Source organism: Pseudophryne corroboree, chromosome 3 (genome assembly GCF_028390025.1).
Source record: "Pseudophryne corroboree isolate aPseCor3 chromosome 3, aPseCor3.hap2, whole genome shotgun sequence".
In the NCBI taxonomy this organism is placed as follows: domain Eukaryota; kingdom Metazoa; phylum Chordata; class Amphibia; order Anura; family Myobatrachidae; genus Pseudophryne; species Pseudophryne corroboree.
The window spans coordinates 625455476-625475940 of record NC_086446.1 but is presented as its reverse complement, the minus strand read 5'-3'; the positions used below and the strand labels follow the sequence as shown (position 1 = coordinate 625475940).

The window sequence follows — 20465 nt, the reverse complement described above, 5'->3', positions numbered from 1 at the left end:
TTATATTTGGGGGGGGGGGTTAATGAAAAGGTGTTTGAAGTGTTTTAAATAAATGTTCTTAACTCCATTCAATCTTAAAAAAATAAAAATACTACCAAGTTAAGTTGATAAAGTTGGATGTGTGCATTTTTAATGGTAAGTTTCAGTTTCATTTTTACTGAACAATTAACACTGTTTCTGTCTTTCTGGCAATGTTTCTTGAGTTTCCTTTCTCCTTTACTCCTCCCAACATTATCATGTATCACAAGACTATAAAAGTCCAGCAGTAAGAAGCAGTACACTAACAGCACTGGGAATCTGCATGTCTTCAGTCTACACAGAGCTGAGATTGGGGTGACAAGAAAGTGACAGAATGAGGTGCAGTACAATATGAAAAGTCTTTCACAATTTTCCATACTCAGAGTAGTTATTTAGTAATACTTAAGAAGAGAGAGAGGTCTGTTTAATTGTTTATGCCTCCTAAAAACTTGTACTGATTTAGGGATTTTTATTAGGGTAAGGTGGTAATGGCGGACTCTGTAATTGGTTTAAAAAAAGGAATGGATACATTTCTGAATGAAAAAGCTATCCAAGGTTATAATACTTAAAATATCAATGTGGTTAATCCGGGGGTAACATGAGTTATAGTAGCTAACTAGTCATAAAACATTATTCAGCAAGTATGTAGAATCATCACAACTTAAAAACAGGTTAAACACGATGGCGAATGTGCCTCTATTCAACCTGAAATACTAAGTTACTATGTTACTAGGGATCTATTCGGGTGTGGTTCGTTTTGTCGACAGTGTCTAGGTCGATAATGTTTAGGTCGATCACTATAGGTCGACAGTCACTAGGTCGACATGGATGGAAGGTCGACAGGGTTTCTAGGTCGACATGTGCTAGGTCGACAGGTCTATAGGTCGACATGAGGATTTTTTTTTTGGTGTCGTTTTCTTCGTAAAGTGACCGGGATCCCAAATTAGTGCACTGCGTCCCCTCGTATGGCTCACTTCACTCTCCATGCTTCAGGCATGGTGCCTTCGCTCCGCTACCGCTTCGCTCGGCACACTTTACCATTCCAATCGTAGTCCACGTGGATCGTTAAGTATAAAAATAAAAATAAAAAATGTAAAAAACTCATGTCGACCTTTAGACCTGTCGACCTAGCACATGTCGACCTAGAAACCCTGTCGACCTTCCATCCATGTCGACCTAGTGACTGTCGACCTATAGTGGTCGACCTAAACATTGTCGACCTAGACACTGTCGATCTTCAGACCGGATCCCATCTATTCATGAAGCAGTGAAAAGTGTGCAGTGAAAAGTGTGGAGAATTGAGCCAGTGGGGAAGTTGACCACGGCAACCAATCAGCATTGAAGTAACAGCTGATTGGATGCCCCGGGCAACTTCTCCACAGGCTCACTTCTCCACTTTTTCCCCTGCTTCATGAATAGTCGCCTTATTTATTGTTTTAAGGCAATATGTGAGAGATATGATTGGGACTATTCATGAAGCAGTGAAAAGAGTGGAGAAGTGAGCCAGTGGAGAAGTTGCCCTTGGTAACCAATCAGCTGCTACTGTTCGTATCATTTTATAGAATGCACTTGACAAATGTTACTTAAAAGCTGATTGGTTGTCATTGGCAACTTCTCCACTCTTCACTGCTTCATGAATAGACCCCGAATCTTAACTGTCATGTTACAGGCAGTGTTTTATAATTGACAGGGCTGGTTAGTTGGCAATTTGGGGGAATTCAATTGATGCTAAACGGATTTGCCTGGCAAATCTGCATGGCAGCCGCTGCACTTCACAGCGGCAGGATCTTGCTGAGAAGTGTTAGCTATCCCATGGGTAGAATAATGGGCTGAACAAGAGTTCCTATATTCATAGCCTGTGCTAGGCACCTCATGCCTTCGGAAGATATGCCACCTCAGGGACTGGAAGTTTGGTACTTGGCTGTAATATCATAGCTAAGCACCACACTCCTTGTGCAACACAGGCATCCAGGAGCAGCAGCTTTACATATAATAATCTCTTACATGTACAGTAAGTGGCCAGCGCTCTGTGGTTGTGCTGCACTGCAGGTTCATTTAAATTTCTCCTTCCCAATCACTGGTGCCATAGGCAACTGCCTAGGTTAGAATTAGAGATGAGCGGGTTCAGTTCTCAGAGAACCGAACCCTACCAGACTTCACGCTACGAGACCGGATCCGAGTTAGGCTCAGGTTTTCCCGCCTGACTCAGAAACCAGAACGAGGCAAAACTTCATCATCTCGCTGTCGGATTCTCGCGGGGTTAGGATTCCATATAAGGAACCGCGTGTCACCGCCATTTTCACTCCGGCATTGGAGAGTGTAGAGAGAGGACGTGTCTCCATTCTATCAGTGTCCGTGTCTTGTGCTGCATCTGTCCAGTCACAGTGGTGGTGTCCTCTGCTGACATATGTCCAGTGCTGCTGTATAATAACAAGTCCCTTACAGAGTAGCTGTGTTGTCCTGCATCAGACCAGTGGTAGTGTCCTGTGCATCAGTCAGTCCAGTGACCAGTCACAATGGTGTCCTCTGCTGCTATATGTCCGTCCAGTGATGCTGTATAGGGTGCTGTATTGTGCTGCATCAGTTCAGTGGTGGTGTATTGTACTGCATCAGTCCAGTTACAGTGGTGGTATCTTCTGCTGACATATGTCCAGTGCTGCTGTATAATAACAAGGCCCTTACAGAGTTGCTGTGTTGTCCTGCATCAGACCAGTGGTAGTGTCCTGTGTATCAGTCAGTCGAGTGGCCAGTCACAGTGGTGGTGTCCTCTGCTGTCATATAAGTCCAGTGCTGCTGTATAAGTCCAGTCCATTGCAGTGGTGCTGTGTTGTTCTGCATCAGTCCAGTGGTTGTGTCCCTGTGTTGCCGTATATGTCCAGTGGTACTGCCATATATGTCCAGCAGTACTTCCGTATAATTCCAGTGATCCGGACGTATAATTCCAGTGATCCTGCCGTATACGTCCAGTGATCCTTCTATGTCCATTAATACTGCCGTATATGTCCAGTGATCCTGCCATATATGTCCATCGATCCTGTCGTATATGTCCAGTGATACTGCTGTATATGTCCATTAATCCTGCCGTATATGTCCATTGATACTGCCGTATAAGTCCAGTGATCCTGCCGTATAATTACAGTGGTACTGGCGTATTAGTCCAGTGATCCTGCCATATAATTACAGTGATCCTGCTGTATAATTCCATATAAATCCATATAATTCTGTATAAGTCCAGTGGTGCTGCCATATAAGTTCAGTGGTGTGTCCTGTGCTATATATTATATACTCCAAATAAATAGGTTATTAATATTTAATCCAAATAATTATTTACAGGGTTTGCCCTGTGAGGTGTAGGGGTGCGCGCTCCTGTGCCGCATATTGTCTTATATGACTCCAGAAAAATAATGGAGAACAAAAGGAGGATAAAATAGGGAAAGATCAAGAACTACTTCCTCCTAGAGCTGAAGCTGCTGCCACTAGTCATGACATAGACGATGAAGTGCCATCAATGTCGTCTGCCAAGGCCAATGCCCAATGTGATAGTAGAGGGCATGTAAAATCCAAAAAGCCAAAGTCCAGTAAAAAGACCCAAAAAAGAAATTGAAATGGTCTGAGGAGAAACGTAAACTTGCCAATATGCCGTTTACAACATGGAGAGGCAAGGAATGGCTAAGGCACTGGCCTATGTTCATGACTAGTGGTTCAGCTTCACATGATTCAAATTGAAGATGTCACTGTTGAAGTACACCAGGATGAGGATATGGGTGTTGCTGGGTCTGAGGAGGAAGTTGATGATGAGGATTCTGATGGTGATGTGGTTTGTTCAAATCAGGCACCGGGGGAGACACCTGTTGTCCGTGGAATGAAGAAGCCCAAAGTGATGCCTGGGCAAAATACCAAAAAAAGCCACCCCTTTGGTGTGGAATTATTTCTCCACAAATCCGGACAACAGGTGTCAAGCCGTGTGTTGCCTCTGTCAATCTGTAAAAAGTAGGGGTAAGGATGTTATCCACCTAGGAACATCCTCCCTTATATGTCACCTACAGCGCATTCATCAGAAGTCAGTGTCAAGTTGTGAAACTTTGGGTAAGAGCGTAATCAGTCCACTGACACCTAAATCCCTTCTTCTTTTTGTACCCAAGCTCCTGCAAGCCACACCACCAACTCCCTCAACGTCAACTTCCTCCTCAGTCAGGAACGCCAGTAGTCCTGCACAGGGCTGGCAACAGAAATCTTGGGGCCCCATACAGTGATATCTCTGGGGCCCCTTCAGATTATAAAAGTGCAACGGAATTTGCTGCACTATATAAGAAACTGTTAATAAATAAAAATATATTTATTTATACAAATATATCAATGTGTATATCTCTCCTTCCTCCCCCACACACCACAGTCTATGTCTCCCTCTCTCCTTCCTCTCATACACCTCACAGTCTCTCCCCAATGACTCCATGCTGCATTCCCAGCTCCCCCGCATCATCCCAAAGCCCTGTATCCCATCACCAAGCCACCCTTACCCTGGGGACAGACTCAGCTTCGCTGCACTCCCCAGAATCCAGACCCAAACACCACACAGCAGGTACCATGCGGCCCTCACACCCCACCAGAAGAGGCCAGCGCAGGGCACAGGAATCCTTGCCAATAGAGTGGCTGCCGTGTCCCGTAACTGCATGCTGAGCACTAAATGGCATATCCTTGGGGCCCCTCTGATCCTTGGGGCCCGGTACAGGTGTCCCCTTTGACCCCCCCTGTCGTCGGCCCTGGTCCTGCAGGCCATATCACTGTCAAGACTGGCGAGTCCTCTCCTAACCGGGATTCCTCTGGAGGATCCTTGAGTGGTACGCCTGCTGTTGCTGCCACTGCTGTTGTTGCTGCTGGGAGTCGACCGTCATCCCAGAGGGGAAGTCGGAAGACCACTTGTACTACTTCCAGTAAGCAATTGACTATCCAACAGTCCTTTGTGAGGAAGATGAAATATGACAGCAGTCATCCTTTTGCAAAGAGGATAACTGAGCCCTTGACAGCTATGTTGGTGTTAGACGTGTGTCCGGTATCCGCCATTAGTTCAGTGGGACTTAGAGAATTGTTTGAGGTACTGTGTCCCCAGTATCAAATCCCATCTAGGTTCCTCTTCACTAGGCAGGTGATACCGAGAATGTACAGAGACGTTAGAAAAAGTGTCCTCAGTGTCCTACAAAATGCAGTTATACCCACTGTCCACTTAACCAAGGACATGTGGACAAGTGGAATAGGGCAGACTAAGGACTATATGACTGTGACAGTCCACTGGGTAGATGTATGGCCTCCCGCAGCAACAACAGCAGCGGCACCAGTAGCAGCATCTCGCAAACGCCAACTCGTTCCTAGACAGGCTACGCTATGCATCACCGCTTTACGTAAGAGGCACACCGTGGACAACCTCTTACGGAAACTGGTCCAAAAAATTGCGGGCCACTTTCGGCATTCAGCCCCTGTGTGCTGTAGACTGGAGTGCCATCAAACACTTCTGAACCTGCCCTGCTATCACCTGAAGCAAAAGGCGGTAACGAGGTGAAATTCAACACTCTATTAGCTTAAGAGGATGGAGGAGCAGCAAAAGACCATTCAAGCCTATACATCCACCTACGATATAGGCAAAGGAGGGGGAATGCACCTGACTCAAGCTTAGTGGAAAATGATTTCCGTCTTGTGCAAGGTTCTCCAACCCTTCGAACTTGCCAGACGTGAAGTCAGTTCAGACACTGCCAGCTTGAGTCAGGTCATTCCCCTCATCAGGCTTTTGCAGAAGCAGCTGGAGAAATTGAAGGAAGAGCTAATACGGAGCGATTCCGCAAAGTATGTGGGACTTGTGGATGGAGCCCTTCATTCGCTTTGCCAGGAATCAAGGGTGGTCAATCTGTTGGAATCAGTGCACTACATTTTGGCCACTGTGCTCGATCCCAGGTTTAAAGCCTACGTTGTATCTCTCTTTCTGGCAGGCAGAGGTTCAAAGACCTGCTGGTGAGAAAATTGTCAACTCAAGCGGAACGTGACCCGTCAACAGCTCCTCCTTCACTTTCTCCCGCAACTGGGGCTGCGAGGAAAAGGATAAGATTTCCGAGCCCACCCGCTGATGGTGATGCAGGGCAGTCAGTAGTGAGTGCGAACATCTGGTCCAGACTGAAGGACCTGCCAACGATTACTGACATGTCTACTGTCACTGCATATGATTCTGTTACCATTGAAAGAATGGTGGAGGATTATATGAGTGGCAGCATCCAAGTAGGCATGTCAGACAGTCCGTATGTATATTGGCAGGAAAAAGAGGCAATTTGGATGCCCTTACACAAACTGACTTTATTTTACCTAAGTTGCCCCCCTTCTGAAAGAGTGTTTAGCGCAGCCAGTAACCTTGTCAGCGATCGGCGTAGGAAATTACTTCCAGAAAATGTGGAGAAGATGATGTTCATCAAAATGAATTATAAATTCCTCCAGGAAGACCTTTACCAGCAATTGCCTCCAGAAAGTACACAGAGACCTGTGATGGTGGATTCCAGTGGGGATAAATTATTATTCTGTGAGAAGGAGGGTGTACACACTGAAAGGGGTGAGGAATCAGAGGATGAGGATGAGGTTCACATTTTGCCTCTGTAGAGCCAGTTTGTGCAAGGAGAGATTGATTGCTTCTTTTTTGGTGGGGGCCCAAACAAACCAGTCATTTCAGTCACAGTCGTGTGGCAGACCCTGTCACTGAAATGATGGGTTTGTTAAAGTGTGCATGTCCTGTTTATACAACATAAGGGTGAGTGGGAGCAGGGGCTGGCTTGCAACGTTCAGCCTGTGGGGCAGACTCAAGCAAGCGGCCTGGTTTTTCGCAGGGAATCTGCAGTCAGGTGGCCCTGGAACACTTAAAGTGCACTGGCCCAGGGGGCAGATGGCACCCTGCCCTCCTGCCCAGCCAGCCCCTGTGTGGGAGGGCCCAAGGACAATTCCATCTTGCACCTCTTTTTCTTCTTTGCATCATGTGCTTTTTGGGGACTAGAGTTTGTCTGACACTGCCGTACAACTCCATGGGTACTGCCGTATAAGCTGTCTTGTACTGCATCAGTTCAGTGGTGCTGTCTTGTACTGCATCAGTCTAGTGGTGGTGTCCTGTGCTGTATATTATTTACTCCAAATAAAAGGGTTATATACATTACTTATATTATTATCCAAATCATTTTTACAGGGCTTGCCCTGTGTGGTGTAGGGGTACGCTCGCCTGTGCTGCATATTATTATAATAGCTTCAAATAAAAGGGTTAATATTATCAAAATTAATTTTAAAGGCTTTGCCGTGTGTGTGTTTGGTTTAAGGGTACACTATCCTGCGCCACCAATATTGTGTGTGTATTACATCTGGGCAAATTCTAGCACTTCACATGTTGTTTGTGCCGCACACTTGTGTCGCTTAGCTTAGTCACACAGCTACCTCATTGCACCTCTTTTTCTTCTTTGCATGATGTGCTGTTTGGGGCCTAGTTTTTTTAAAGTGCCATCTTGTCTGACACTGCAGTGCCACTCCTAGATGGGCCAGGTGTTTGTGATGCACACTTGTGTCGCTTAGCTTAGTCATACAGCCACCTCGGTGCAACTTTTAGGCCTAAAAACAATATTGTGAGGTGTTCAGAATAGACTGGAAATGAGTGGAAATTAATGTTATTGAGGTTAATAATACCGTAGGATCAAAATGACCACCAAATTCTGTGATTTTAGCTGTTTTTATCAAAAATCATCCAGATCCAAAACCAAAACCAAAACACGAAAGGGTGGTTTTGGCAAAACCAAGCCAAAACCAAAACACAAAAGGGTGGTTTTGGCAAAACCAAGCCAAGACCAAAACACGAGCGGGGAATTAGATCCAAAACACGAAAAGTGCCCGCCGCACGTCTCTAGTTAGAATAGTGGTAGTGCCGGTCCTGGCTGGGTAGCTTCAACATATTTTCATTAGAATTTTTTTTTTGTTTCTTAAACTTCCTAATAGCACATACCATCAAATAGACCAAAATAAATTATATACTTCAACCTCTATAATAAAGATTAGGTTGTATATTTATAAACTGATGATTTTTGGGTTCTGGGCGATGTTTTACAAATCAGATTCAGTTGCAGTATTGCTAATTTAGCAAAACTGCATCTGCTGACAATCGCATGCTGGAGGCCACCTAGCACAGGGCAAGGCCACCCAGCATGCTATTCAATTGTAATCGCATTGCTGGCCATGCAAAATAAGTGAAGCCCACTGCCTGTGAAGCCTGGCTGCAAAGGCAGGCACAGTCCATCCATCTTACCTGTGGCAACGGCCATGTGTGACGTCGGACCTGTCTGCATTCCAGTTGCCCCACCCCCACAACGTCGCGTCACCACACCCATCCGCCCCGCGAACGCCTCTACCTGTCAATTAGGAAGAGGTGTTTGCATTACTGAGATGCGATCATATCTCCCTGCCCACACATGCGCAGCGGGGGCCCTATGCATGCGCACTGGGCTGATATTCAATCTGAATAAGGCCCTTTGTACAGTAAGTTGGGAGGTTTTTGTTTACTGCTGCAGATATAAACCTTTATACCTCCAGAGGTTTTCAGGTGCTTAGTGTTTCCATATTTGTATTCTTTGATGTTATTCCAATGCAAAATTTATTGTGAATTAAAACTCAAAGGAATTTTATTGATAAAGACATCTAAGCTCTTGCACTACTTTAGTTTTGAGTACTATTCTTGCTGCTACTTTCAACTGCATGAGTGATAGGGAGCAGTATGATTAACCGACGCATGGGATCCCAGCACTCGAAATACAGATGCCGGGATCCCGATGTGTACGAAGCCGACAGTGGTGAGTAAAGGGTGTTCTCCCCAACCCCCTAACCCTCCCTCCCCGCAGCCTAACCCTAACCTCCCCCCTTGGTGCCTAAATCTAACCCCCTGTCCTGGCTGCCTAAACCTAACCCTCTGAAGGGTGTGCCCAACCCCCCTCCCTGCAGCCTAACCCCCCAAGATGCAACCTAACCCCCCCCCCCCCCTTGCAGCCTAAACCTAACCTCCTTCCCCCCCCCACATGGCTTACCTGCCTTGCAGCGTGGTCTCTCCTCGTTCAGGATTCAGGATCCTGGTATTCTGGTGCCGGGATGGTGTACCCATTCTGTATGCCGGTGTTGGCATACAGAACAGGGTCGTATTCTGGCGTCAGTATTCTGACTGCCATGATACCGACAGCTGGGATCCTGACTACTTCACGAGTGATATGAGGAGTGCAGAACCAATACAAAATTGTTCTCCTGAAATAATGTATAACAAAAAGAGTGAAATAGGCCTGCTCATTATCAATTTTATATACCTAATTGACAAAGGCTGGCATGGGCATATTTACCACACTTCCTTATACTAACCACTGTGCTTGTCTTCTTTTTATAGCGAGCTACCAGAGATAACCCTGAAATCGCGCCTGCTGCAGCTAAAATGCCATTTTACTTGGAGGCTTCTGGAAAAGGACACTGATATTAATGCTTTGGAAAGCAGAGTGCACAGCCAGCTGACATATCTGGTCACAAAGAGCAAACAGATGGTGTACAATCTACTGGCCTACATAATGCACATTAAAGGTGACTACACAAAAGCCATTGCCAATCTAGAGCAAGCAGAAGAAAAGATTAAAGAGAACAATCCAGATGGAGCAGACATAAAGTATTTGGTGACATTTGGGGACTACGCCTGGGTGTACTACTACTTACAGCGGTATGACTATTCTCAGAACTACATAGACAAGATAGACCAAATTAATAAGGAATTACAACTTTCCCCAAATGACAGTAAAGACATAGCTGAGATTTATGGGGAACAAGGTTGGTCATTGTTAACATTTTGTGGACAATATTATGAAAAAGCTAAAGAATGTTTTGAGAAGGCTCTTGAACTAGACCCAGAAGATCCTGAGTGGAATTCTGGCTACGCAACAGCGGTTTATCGATTGGAGGGTTTCAATGATAGAAATTTCACTGTTTCAGAATGCAAATCATTAGAGCTGTTGAAACGCGCTGTAGCACTAAATCCAGAGGATGCTGTGGTGAAGGTACTTTTTGCATTGAAGCTACAAGATCTTAAAAGAGCTGATGAGGGAATAAAATATGTTGAAGAAGCTCTAGAACAAGCTTCAAACCTTCCGTATCTACTGCGCTATGTGGCAAAGTTTTACAGAAGAGCTGGATTAGTGGATGATGCTCTGCAGGTCCTAAAAGCTGCAATAGATCTTATACCTTCCTCTGGATTTCTACATCACCAAATAGGACTATGTTATAAACAAAAGGTAAATCATAAAAGAAACACATTTGGAAAGATCCAAAGATCCAAAAGTAGACAAATTCACACAGGAGAAATTGATGAACTCATTCAAAAAGCCATATTTCACTTTGAAAAAGCTCTGGAATACAAGAAATCCTTTGTATATGCATACCTAGACCTTGCTAATATGTATATTCAAACAATGGAATATAGGAAGGCAGAAGATACATTTGAAAAGGTTTTGTCACTTCCCAATGCTATAGATGGAGAGAAACAACAGATCAACTTTTCGTTTGGCTGTTTCCAAGAATATTTCAAGAAATCTGAACGTGAAGCAATAAAATATTATAAAAAAGGCTTCTTGATAACCAATCCAAGCCAATTCAGAGAAGATTGTGGGAAAGCTTTAAAAAGACTAGCGGAAAGGAAGATTCAGAGTGACCACAGAGATCCTCTGGGGTTTGGTTTGCTTGGATTTGTCTATAAGAATAACAGGAATATCCCAGAGGCAATTGAGTGTTATGAGAAAGCTATAAAATATGATCCTAACAATGAGGAATATCTGAGCAATCTCTGTGGTCTGGTTGATGAAGTACAAGACTAATGAATTATAAGGAAGATATTGTTTATGCAACTAACATTATGGGACTGATTTAAAGATGAACATGAATCCATACAGTATATACCAAACAAACATGTGATGTGCAGAAAATTACTTGCACTGTACAGTACATTAACACAACTTGTACGCAGATTTAGAGTTCATCGTATATTTTATTTGCTACCACTTTCACATTGAGTGTCAGGAGAGGGGCATCAACATGTACAATAGGGGTGTGGTGAGAGATGCAAGTAGGGTGGCCAATCCTGGGATCGGGATCAGAGGGATCATAGGATTTTGGCCTGGTTTGAAAACTGGGATTAAAAAAACAGCCTGGGATTGGCCTCCCTAGATGAAAGTCAACCAAGTGCCCCTTTTTTTACTCACATGTATTTTGGATACTGCTTTTAGAAGACTTGGTGCAAGTTTCCAAGTTGATGATAATAAAAGTGGCATCTTTGCACAGAACATATTATTTATACACTACTTTTAAATTTGCACATATTGTGAAATACATGCAATACAAAATATATCTGAAATATGTAAATGAATGGACACATTTTTGTATGTACACAAAAGATACAGTTTTGCACTTAACTCTAAATGAGGCTCTACATGTAAATATGGTCTTACTTGTAGCAATATTCAACTGATATTATTTAATCACATAGTAAGGACATCCCTATAGTCAGAGGCGTCACTGACCTCTTTTGTACCTGGTGCGGCAGGGGGTATGGCTTGACCTGGCACCCCATGGGCGGGGCGGGGCTTCATGGGAGGGGTGTGGCTATGCGCCCCGGTCTGGGAGCTGTGGCCTGCACCCGGAGACTGGCGTGTCTGCAGTGCCAGCTCCTACATGGTGACAGGAGCCGGGTTGCTGCTCGTAATGTTACAGTGCAGCACCCGGCTCCTTTCACTGAACAGGAGCCAGCACTTTGGTGTCACACCTCGGCGGATGACACCCGGGTGCAGGCCGCAACCCCCACACCCACCCTGTGACGCCACTGCCTATAGTTGATATAAAGTGAAATGACCTGAGGAGAAAGCTAACTGCTGTGGCCCAGATACACATAACACCAAAATAGCACACACTCCAATTGTGAATTCTGAAACGTCTTAAAACTTCCTCATAGTTGCACAATCTGGAAAGAGTTAACACGAATATCATAGAAAAAATACAAGCACAAAGCCGGAACTGCTATATTGGGCGGGATGTAATGAAGTCTGAGTTCAGCGTTCATGCGGGATGCCGGCTGAACTCGGACATTTTTTTAAAAGGGGCAATTATGTACAAGACATGTGGGATGCCATCCTAACTCAGACATTTTTTTAAAGGGGCAATCGTGTACAAGGCACGTGGGATGACATCCGATCTCAGACTATTTTTAAAGGGGCAATCATGTATAAGGCATGCAGGATGCCATCCTAAGTCAGACTTTTTTTTAAAGGGGCAATTGTGTACAAGGCATGCGGAAGGCCATCCGATCTCAGACTTTTTTTTAAAGGGGCAATTATGTACAGGGCATGCGGAATGCCACCCGAACTCGGATTGCACCTTTAAAAGAAAGTCAGAGTTCGGCTGCCAACCCGCATGCCCATCGAACTTAGACTTCATTAAATCCTGGCCATAGACTATGTTTTTCTGTGTTTTTAAGTTTGAATACATAAATGGCAAACTTTTACATAACTACAGTACACTGACATTATTAGTTGCATATGTTGTGATATTATTCAATTAATATTTGGGTCTAATCTGATAATTAATAAATATGCCACATAATGTATTCTTTAAAATCTCTATCAATAAAGATTTGAACATATGAAGATTTTTGGTTTTCTTTGGAAAACAAACCTTCTAAACCAATCTAGCTACTCTAGCGCTCATGTAGTTGCATATAATTCATTTTGTTGGTTTTCCCCAGCAAAGTGCATTTTTGTTTATTTTGCACGTTCTCAATAAAAGGTTTGTATTTAAACTGAGACAAACCTCACCACTGCATATCTCTACACTTAGGGGTATATTCAATTGAAGTCGAAAACTGCTGTCTGTCGAAAAGATGGCAGTTTTCGACTTTTTAAGGCCGAATCATGATTCGACCTATTCAATATATCCCAAATTTTTTTGACAAGTCGATGAATTCGACTTGTCGAAAAGCACGTGGATCGGCTGAATAGCTGCCGATCCATGTTCTTGTGTCGAAAACGGGGCCAAAACCGGTTTTAGCCCCCTTTTCGACCATCTCAGTCCAACATAAAAAAATGTTGGACTGAGATGAGGGATTAGAGCAGGAGCGTAGGAGAGCCAAGGCGGGGACAGCCTCCGAGCGCTGGAGGACAGCCGCCGCTCACAGAGACCTCGCTTGCTGGAGCCGGGTGGACGCTGCCGTGAGTGGCGGTTGTGAGAAAGGGGGAGACAGAGAGCGGGTCGGAGCGGCGGCTGTGATGGGGGACGGAGCGGCGGCTGTGACGGGGGACAGAGTGGTGGCTGTGACGGGGGCGGAGCGACGGCTGTGATACAGGAGGGACGGGGGAGAGCCGTGGGCAGACGGGGGAGAGCAGCGCTACAGCAGCGGCTGCTGCTGTTGTAGTGCTGCTCTCCCCCGTCTGCCCACGGCTCTCCCTGTCTCTCCGCCCCCCCCCCCCACCACATCTCAATTCTACTTTTGTAAAAGTCGAATTGAGATGTCCATTGAATAGGCCAGGTCGGATCCATTCCGACAAATGAATGTCAGAATGAATCCGACTTCAATTGAATATACCCATTAGGAGAAGCAAACATTGGAGAATTGTGGGTACAGTCAGGGTGTGATAATACACCTTACAAACTACTTAGAGGTGAGTGAAGCGGGTCTGGGACTCCAGGTTGATACCACAAAGGTCGACACACCTTAGGTTGACACCAATTGGTCAACACACTTTAGGTCGACATGGACAAATGTCGCCATGGACAAAAGGTCAACATGAACAAGGTCGACATGGGAAAAGATCGACATGAGGTTTTGGGGGGGGTTGTTTTTTTTTCTTCATAGAGTGACCGGGAACCCCAATTAGTGCACCGCGTCCCCTCACATGGCTCGCTTCACTCGCCATGCTTCGGGCAGGGTGCCTCGCTCCGCTACCGCTGTGCTCGGCACAGATTACCATTCTCGATTGTAGTCTACGTGGATCGTAAAGTATGAAAGTTTAAAAAATTAAAAAAAATTGAAAAACTCATGTCGACCTTTTTCCATGTAGACCTTGTTCATGTCGACCTTTTGTCCATATCAACCTTTTGCCCATATCGACCTAACGTGTGTCGACCAATCGATGTCGACCTAAAGTGTGTCGACCTTTTTTGGTGTTGATCTGGAGTGCGGATATCGAGCGAAGCCGCTGCCTTTAACGTTTTCATATCTGTTGAGGTTACTTCCCTCCTGGTGCAAGATCTTTTCTGATGATGACAATCAGAAGTAGCCCTAGGAAGACTGTGTGCACAAAAAATATGAGTGCCTCCAGCTTTGGAAACAACCCATGTGATGAAAGCACTGGAGATATTCCCAATACTACCAGTCAGTGGTGTTGGGTTACTTTGTTTAAAAGCTAAAAATATATACATTTTTCCCTGGCATATTACAAGTCCAGCATGCCCAAGCCTTTTAAGAGGTTGGGTTTACATATGACTAACAGACACATAAGACATCCAGAGCTTGGTGTGACCTGCACTGTGCCAAGAAGAAGTTATATTTAAAAACAATTTTGTGGAAGACCGGAATATGTGGAGGAAACCCAGGTGGTGATGGGGGGGGGGGGGGGGGGGGGGAGGGCGGGGGTTAGTGAGCATACAAACTCCATATAAATAGGGCACTTGTTGGAATCAATTTCAAGTCCTCAATGCTGTGAGATACTGTATTTATCCAATAAACTGGAAGCGGTTACAATACCGCTAGTCGGGATCCTGTCTGTCACAATGCCAACACCGGAATCCTGATTAGCTGTGGAATCCCACCGCCAGAATACCGGCGCCACACGCTATTCCCTCTCTGTGGGTGTCCACAACACCTATAGAGGGAGAATATAACCTTTCTAGTGCTCGCCCCGCTGCCGGCATAATGGTGGCTGGGATACTGCTGTCGGTATAATGACAGCCAACATCCCGGCCGCCAGTAATTCCTACTGAATTCCAATAAGCATCTCACTATCTTCCCAATGCTGAATTTTATTATTATCATCTTATGGTGGCAACATTATTTTATGAATATATGAGGAGGCAAACTAATGGTTTTTTTAAGAAGGTAATATTTCGTAATTATCTTATGAAAGCAATCATATTTTATTTTTAATAGGGGCATTGACAGAGTCAACAATTCTTATTTACGAAAACAACAATCTGTAATCAAGCTGAATATACGTATCGTAACAATGTAAAAACAGTAACTAACTATGGGCCTAATGCCTTCTACAGACTTGACGATCTGCCGCCGAGCTGCCCAATGGCGGATACGGCCGACATGTGACCCAGCGGTGGGGGGAGGTGATGGGGGGAGTGAAGTTTCTTCACTTCCCCGTCACCCGGCTCCATAATACTGCATGCTAATATGGACGAGATTGCCCATATTGGCCTGCATGCATAAGCGACCCAGCACCAACGCTGAACGAATGAGAACGTTCCTATCGTTCTGTGTTATCTGCCAGTGTGTAGGGCCCTTAATTCAGAGTTGATCGCAGCAGCAGTTGGGCAAAACCATGTGCACTGCAGGTGTGGCAGATATAACGTGCAGAGAGAGTTAGATTTGGGTGGGGTGTCTTTAAACTGAAATCTAAATTGCAATGTAAAAATAAAAAAATAAAGCAGCCAGTATTTACCCTGCACAGAAACAAAATAACTAGTGATGTGCACCGGAAATTTTTTGGGTTTTGTGTTTTGGTTTTGGATTCGGTTCCGCGGCCGTGTTTTGGATTCGGACGCGTTTTGGCAAAACCTCCCTGAAATTTTTTTGTCGGATTCGGGTGTGTTTGGATTCGGGTGTTTTTTTCTTACAAAAAAACCTCAAAAACATCTCAAATCATAGAATTTGGGGGTCATTTTGATCCCATAGTATTATTAACCTCAATAACCATAATTTACACACATTTTCAGTCTATTCTGAACACCTCACACCTCACAATATTATTTTTAGTCCTAAAATTTGCACCGAGGTCGCTGGATGGCTAAGCTAAGCGACACAAGTTGCCGACACAAACACCTGGCCCATCTAGGAGTGGCACTGCAGTGTCAGGCAGGATGGCACTTCAAAAAAATAGTCCCCAAACAGCACCTGATGCAAAGAAAAAAAGAGGCGCACCAAGGTCGCTGTGTGACTAAGCTAAGCGACACAAGTGGCCGACACAAACACCTGGCCCATCTAGGAGTGGCACTGCAGTGTCAGGCAGGATGGTACTTCAAAAAAATTGTCGCCAAACAGCACATGATGCAAAGAAAAAAAGAGGCGCACCAAGGTCGCTGTGTGAGTAAGCTAAGCGACACAAGTGGTCGACACAAACACCTGGCCCATCTAGGAGTGGCACTGCAGTGTCAGACAGGATGGCACTTAAAAAAAATAGTCCCCAAACAGCACATGATGCAAAGAAAAAAAGAGGCGCAATGAGGTAGCTGTCTGACTAAGCTAAGCGACCCAAGTGGCCGACACAAACACCTGGCCCATCTCGGAGTGGCACTGCAGTGTCAGACAGGATGGCACTTAAAAAAATAGTCCCCAAACAGCACATGATGCAAAGAAAAAAGAGGCGCACCAAGGTCGCTGTGTGACTAAGCTAAGCGACACAAGTGGCCGACACAAACACCTGGCCCATTTAGGAGTGGCACTGCAGTGTCATGCAGGATGGCACTTCAAAAAAATTGTCCCCAAACAGCACATGATGCAAAGAAAAAAAGAGGCGCACCAAGGTCGCTGTGTGACTAAGCTAAGCGACAAAAGTGGCCGACACAAACACCTGGCCCATCTCGGAGTGGCACTGCAGTGTCAGACAGGATGGCACTTCAAAAAAATAGTCCCCAAACAGCACATGATGCAAAGAAAAAAAGAGGCGCAATGAGGTAGCTGTGTGACTAAGCTAAGCGACCCAAGTGGCCGACACAAACACCTGGCCCATCTAGGAGTGGCACTGCAGTGTCAGACAGGATGGCAGATTTAAAAAATAGTCCCCAAACAGCACATAATGCAAAGAAAAAAGAGGCGCACTAAGGTCGCTGTGTGACTAAGCTAAGCGACCCTAGTGGCCGACACAAACACCTGGCCCATCTAGGAGTGGCACTGCAGTGTCAGGTAGGATGGCACTTCAAAAAAATTGTCCCCAAACAGCACATGATGCAAAGAAAAAAAGAGGCGCACCAAGGTCGCTGTGTGACTAAGTTAAGCGACACAAGTGGCCGACACAAACACCTGGCCCATCTAGGAGTGGCACTGCAGTGTCAGGTAGGATGGCACTTCAAAAAAATTGTCCCCAAACAGCACATGATGCAAAGAAAAAAAGAGGCGCACCAAGGTCGCTGTGTGACTAAGCTAAGCGACACAAGTGGCCGACACAAACACCTGGCCCATCTAGGAGTGGCACTGCAGTGTCAAGCAGGAAGGCACTTCAAAAAAATTGTCCCCAAAAAGCACATGATGCAAAGAAAAAAAGAGGCACACCAAGGTCGCTGTGTGACTAAGCTAAGCGACACAAGTGGCCGACACAAACACCTGGCCCATCTAGGAGTGGCACTGCAGTGTCAGGCAGGATGGCACTTCAAAAAAATTATCCCCAAACAGCACATGATGCAAAGAAAAAAAGAGGCGCACCAAGGTCGCTGTGTGACTAAGCTAAGCGACAAAAGTGGCCGACACAAACACCTGGCCCATCTAGGAGTGGCACTGCAGTGTCAGACAGGATGGCACTTCAAAAAAATAGTCCCCAAACAGCACATGATGCAAAGAAAAAAAGAGGCGCAATGAGGTAGCTGTCTGACTAAGCTAAGCGACCCAAGTGGCCGACACAAACACCTGGCCCATCTAGGAGTGGCACTGCAGTGTCAGACAGGATGGCACTTCAAAAAATAGTCCCCAAACAGCACATGATGCAAAGAAAAAAGAGGCGCACCAAAGGTCGCTGTGTGACTAAGCTAAGCGACACAAGTGGCCGACACAAACACCTGGCCCATCTAGGAGTGGCACTGCAGTGTCAGGCAGGATGGCACTTCAAAAAAATTGTCCCCAAACAGCACATGATGCAAAGAAAAAAAGAGGCGCACCAAGGTCGTTGTGTGACTAAGCTAAGCAACACAAGTGGCCGACACAAACACCTAGCCCATCTAGGAGTGGCACTGCAGTGTCAGGCAGGATGGCACTTCAAAAAAATTGTCCCCAAACAGCACATGATGCAAAGAAAAAAAGAGGCGCACCAAGGTCGCTGTGTGACTAAGCTAAGCGACACAAGTGGCCGACACAAACACCTGGCCCATCTACGAGTGGCACTGCAGTGTCAGACAGGATGGCAGATTTAAAAAATAGTCCACAAACAGCACATAATGCAAAGAAAAAAAGAGGCGCAATGAGGTAGCTGTCTGACTAAGCTAAGCGACCCAAGTGGCCGACACAAACACCTGGCCCATCTAGGAGTGGCACTGCAGTGTCAGACAGGATGGCACTTCAAAAAATAGTCCCCAAACAGCACATGATGCAAAGAAAAAAGAGGCGCACCAAGGTCGCTGTGTGACTAAGCTAAGCGACACAAGTGGCCGACACAAACACCTGGCCCATCTAGGAGTGGCACTGCAGTGTCAGGTAGGATGGCACTTCAAAAAAATTGTCCCCAAACAGCACATGATGCAAAGAAAAAAAGAGGCGCACCAAGGTCGCTGTGTGACTAAGCTAAGCGACACAAGTGGCGGACACAAACACCTGGCCCATCTAGGAGTGGCACTGCAGTGTCAGGCAGGATGGCACTTCAAAAAAAGTGTCCCCAAACAGCACATGATGCAAAGAAAAAAAGAGGTGCACCAAGGTCGTTGTGTGACTAAGCTAAGCAACACAAGTGGCCGACACAAACACCTAGCCCATCTAGGAGTGGCACTGCAGTGTCAGGCAGGATGGCACTTCAAAAAAATTGTCCCCAAACAGCACATGATGCAAAGAAAAAAAGAGGCGCACCAAGGTCGCTATGTGACTAAGCTAAGCGACACAAGTGGCCGACACAAACACCTGGCCCATCTACGAGTGGCACTGCAGTGCCACACAGGATGGCACTTCAAAAAAATAGTCCCCAAACAGCACATGATGCAAAGAAAAAAAGAGGCGCAATGAGGTAGCTGTCTGACTAAGCTAAGCGACCCAAGTGGCCGACACAAACACCTGGCCCATCTAGGAGTGGCACTGCAGTGTCAGACAGGATTGCACTTCAAAAAATAGTCCCCAAACAGCACATGATGCAAAGAAAAAAGAGGCGCACCAAGGTCGCTGTGTGACTAAGCTAAGCGACACAAGTGGCCGACACAAACACCTGGCCCATCTACGAGTGGCACTGCAGTGTCAGACAGGATGGCAGATTTAAAAAATAGTCCACAAACAGCACATAATGCAAAGAACAAAGAGGCGCACCAAGGTCGCTGTGTGACTAAGCTAAGCGACACAAGTGGCCGACACAAACACCTGGCCCATCTAGGAGTGGCACTGCAGTGTCAGGTAGGATGGCACTTCAAAAAAATTGTCCCCAAACAGCACATGATGCAAAGAAAAAAAGAGGCGCACCAAGGTCGCTGTGTGACTAAGCTAAGCGACACAAGTGGCGGACACAAACACCTGGCCCATCTAGGAGTGGCACTGCAGTGTCAGGCAGGATGGCACTTCAAAAAAAGTGTCCCCAAACAGCACATGATGCAAAGAAAAAAAGAGGTGCACCAAGGTCGTTGTGTGACTAAGCTAAGCAACACAAGTGGCCGACACAAACACCTAGCCCATCTAGGAGTGGCACTGCAGTGTCAGGCAGGATGGCACTTCAAAAAAATTGTCCCCAAACAGCACATGATGCAAAGAAAAAAAGAGGCGCACCAAGGTCGCTATGTGACTAAGCTAAGCGACACAAGTGGCCGACACAAACACCTGGCCCATCTACGAGTGGCACTGCAGTGCCACACAGGATGGCACTTCAAAAAAATAGTCCCCAAACAGCACATGATGCAAAGAAAAAAAGAGGCGCAATGAGGTAGCTGTCTGACTAAGCTAAGCGACCCAAGTGGCCGACACAAACACCTGGCCCATCTAGGAGTGGCACTGCAGTGTCAGACAGGATTGCACTTCAAAAAATAGTCCCCAAACAGCACATGATGCAAAGAAAAAAGAGGCGCACCAAGGTCGCTGTGTGACTAAGCTAAGCGACACAAGTGGCCGACACAAACACCTGGCCCATCTACGAGTGGCACTGCAGTGTCAGACAGGATGGCAGATTTAAAAAATAGTCCACAAACAGCACATAATGCAAAGAACAAAGAGGCGCACCAAGGTCGCTGTGTGACTAAGCTAAGCGACACAAGTGGCCGACACA

General features: G+C 45.8%; 1 protein-coding gene across 1 annotated transcript; it reads left to right on the top strand.

Annotated features, from left to right (window-relative positions):
- Nucleotides 1-265: 265 nt before the first annotated feature.
- LOC135056465 (interferon-induced protein with tetratricopeptide repeats 5-like) lies at nt 266-12680 on the top strand. Its single transcript, XM_063961687.1, has 2 exons — nt 266-357; nt 9446-12680. The coding sequence occupies exons 1-2, from the start codon at nt 353-355 to the stop codon at nt 10911-10913; spliced, it is 1473 nt and encodes a 490-aa protein (XP_063817757.1). The 5' UTR covers nt 266-352; the 3' UTR covers nt 10914-12680.
- Nucleotides 12681-20465: the final 7785 nt, after the last annotated feature.